At 36.4% G+C, this 3,125-nt stretch overlaps 1 protein-coding gene across 1 annotated transcript in view; it reads left to right on the top strand.

Annotated features, from left to right (window-relative positions):
• Positions 1–585: 585 nt before the first annotated feature.
• LOC106940465 (cytochrome P450 3A40-like) overlaps positions 586–3,125 on the top strand; it is a 19,624-nt gene continuing 17,084 nt past the window's right edge. Inside the window, exons 1-5 of the mRNA XM_015023229.1 lie at positions 586–893; positions 986–1,079; positions 1,267–1,316; positions 1,544–1,643; positions 2,066–2,182. Coding sequence (XP_014878715.1) covers positions 826–893; positions 986–1,079; positions 1,267–1,316; positions 1,544–1,643; positions 2,066–2,182 — 429 coding nt within the window. The 5' untranslated portion in view covers positions 586–825. The remainder of the gene's footprint in view (positions 894–985; positions 1,080–1,266; positions 1,317–1,543; positions 1,644–2,065; positions 2,183–3,125) is intronic.

Genomic DNA, 3,125 nt, shown 5'->3' with positions numbered 1-3,125 from the left:
TCGTTTAATCATTGCACAAATAAATTGTGGGTACACCAAATAGTATTCCTGAAAGAAAGCACAGAAAGAAAATATACAACAGCATACAAGTCTGTTTTATACACGGTAGTCTAATTAAGGACACTGAACATTTACGATTGTTAGTTCGTTTAATAAAAATGGTCTGCTTAGCAATGGCAATGATTATTTCACGGGTAAAATGGTTATTACGGTAAAGGGCGGGAAGAGAAGCATACGCATTAATAAAAAGTATTAACAGTTCACTTGCCTTTGTGTTTCGTTATTGTTTTGGCTATAAACTCCTAGCTGAAGCGAGGAGGGATGTGTATGACTGAGTCGGTTCTATGTGCTGATTCATTCAGGTGAACGCTCGGACGAAAAACGAACAAAACAAACCCATAATTTACATAATTAAAAAAAACTAAATAAAGTAACGTCACTACTTATGTTCGTACATGTTCACGGCAAAAAGGTGGTCTTAAAACTTATAAATAAAGAGACCGTTTGAGAGCCGAAAGAGATGGGTCTTTTTGGTGACCTGAGCTAAATTATTCTGATCCGTGAAAAGAGCCGAGACACCCATTGCTTTACCCTGCAGCAAGAAGGGTACGTGATCTCAAAGCAACCGGCTTTAATATCATATCTCAAAATCCTTAAAACAGAATTGGACGTAGTTTAAATTTCATAAAGAAATTCTTTGTTGGGAAAGATTGGATGGAGCAGGAAGTTATCATAATGTATCGTGTTTCAAGACTCCTCCCCGTACATGCAGGCTTTTAAAGAGCTTGTTGACTTCCCAGGTTTCAGTAATACAGAGAGGAGAAAATGGATTTTCTGCTGTTTTCCGCGACTACATGGACTTTAGTGGCTCTTGCTGTCACTCTCTTATTACTGTGAGTATTTGTACCCTGCTCTTATATTGTTTACCATGTACGAAAAAGAAAACTTACTACGTCGCATCTTTCTTTCTCTTTTTGAACATAAGGTATGGAATCTGGCCATACAGATTTTTCAAAAAGCTTGGCGTATCCGGACCGAGACCTCTGCCTTTTATTGGGACCATGTTGGGTATCAGAAAGGTATTAGCCTAAGCGAACCGAGACGACTCTTTTAGAGACATTAGTTAATTCAAATAGTTCAATATGAGAAACGAAAGTCTTTTCTTTTTTTTAACAACTTATGTAATGTCTGTTTTTCACCAGAAGCAAATATGTTTTATTCTCAGCTATTTCGGCTCCTCTTTAATGTTTCTGTGACTCCCTGCAGGGACTTAAGTTTGACATTGACAACAAGTCCAAGTATGGGGATGTCTGGGGGTGAGTTGAGGAAGAACTATTACTGCTTCCACTGAGAGACTCTTATTTCAGTAAATAGTTAGCAAAAATATGCAAACAAAAGTCAAACCTTTTTATTAATGCTTTTGCTCTGTTGACATTCTGAATAATCAAGCTATCTTAATACTGTTTTACGGTATTTTGTTGTCAATTCATACTGATACAGCTTTATGTAGCCCGTATTTTCTGTAATATTCCTCCTTTTTCAGTTTGTTTGAGGGACGAACCCCAGTGTTGATGGTTGCAGACCCTGAGATGATAAAAGCCATCTTGGTGAAGGAGTGCTACACTGCATTTACAAACCGCAGGGTGAGATAATTATTTATCGTGGGGCAATAATTTAATTTGGCAGCTGTTTACAAATAAAATTATATCCACCTGATAAACTTCCATGTTAGATTTCCTGGAATTTCTGGCAAGATTTCCAGGAAACCTGTTTCCAAAGACTTAAGAAGGATTACATCCAAAACACTCCCACACACTCCCATCATATGATGCAAGAGGAAGTAAGGCACTGAATCACTGAGATGACGAAACCTGGGAATATTACACTTTCACCTTGTCAGGGGTGGAAGTGCAACAATGAAACCTGAACGTCTCAAATGTCTCTGCTGCACTCTTTAACAATAAAGAGTTCATATTCTTAATAAATGAGATTAATTGTTTCTGAGTGAAAAAGGAAGTAGTCTGTGTAAAGTCTAAGCATGTCCTGCTGTTTTGTCAATTTCCAGATTTTTTTTGAAGACAGTGGACCTCTGTATGATGCAATCACAGCGGTGAAGGATGAAAGGTGGAAGCGAATTCGCAGCACCATATCTCCATGTTTCACCAGCGGAAGACTTAAGCAGGTCAAGATCTACAATGTTGTTAACCAACTTCTACCGTTTGCTTTTCTTTATTTCTTTATTGACACTTCTGTGGTCTATGTTAATAACATAAATGGAAATGGACTGAAACTAATGTATTTACAGTTTAAAAAAAAGATCAAAGTGAACGATAAAAATAGTTCAAAAATAGAATATGATCTTGATTTAACCTGGGACAGTTCCTACTAGTATCTCCTTCAAGAAAAGGGGGTCAGTAACTAGTTACGGTTACTCAGTTACATTTTCTTCAGTAACTTTTTGGTACTTTTTAGTAGTTTTACAACTCTGCATTTTAACTTTTTCTTGAATACTATTTTTATCAAGTATTGGTAAGTGTACACATCAGTTTTAAAATTTTACAAATGCATTAAGATCCATTAAGACTTGTGAAAATATAAGAGTTTTAAGGGCAATGACAGTCCACAGTGCACAATTTAGTTTTTTTTTTTTTTTTTTTTTAAGTCTGTCAACATTTCACACATTTTAATGAGAAAAATAATTTTTATCCACATCTGTGCGTTGCGAAAAGGTCTGCAACAGGGAGGAATTCAGTCATTTTGTACTACAGCTGCAGTTTCGATCGAGGTTCTTTGTGTGCATATAGGATGAATAACTTGGAGACATGACAACAATTAAGAAAAACATGAAAACTACAAATGTCACACGAATAGCAACAGAATAAATCAGAAACACCTTTTCTCTTCATTCGAGGTCGAGATCGAAAACATGGATCACCACCAAACTGCTCATGAAGGATATTTGCCCATATCTGGACTTGTATGATCCGTATATGAATATTCAGCGGGTGCAGCAAAATTGATCCGTAGCGCCACCTGTTGTATTCAGAGTTGCTGTATTGCCTTTCGTAGAAGCAATTCACAGCTAGATACAGTTTTAACTCTTTTTTTTTTTTTTTTTTTTTTTT

The sequence above is a fragment of the Poecilia latipinna genome, unplaced genomic scaffold (genome assembly GCF_001443285.1).
Source record: "Poecilia latipinna isolate Pla-1442-1.1 unplaced genomic scaffold, P_latipinna-1.0 Scaffold3236, whole genome shotgun sequence".
In the NCBI taxonomy this organism is placed as follows: Eukaryota; Metazoa; Chordata; class Actinopteri; order Cyprinodontiformes; family Poeciliidae; genus Poecilia; species Poecilia latipinna.
Note: the sequence above shows the minus strand (reverse complement) of the source record. Positions and strands in the feature narration are given on the sequence as shown.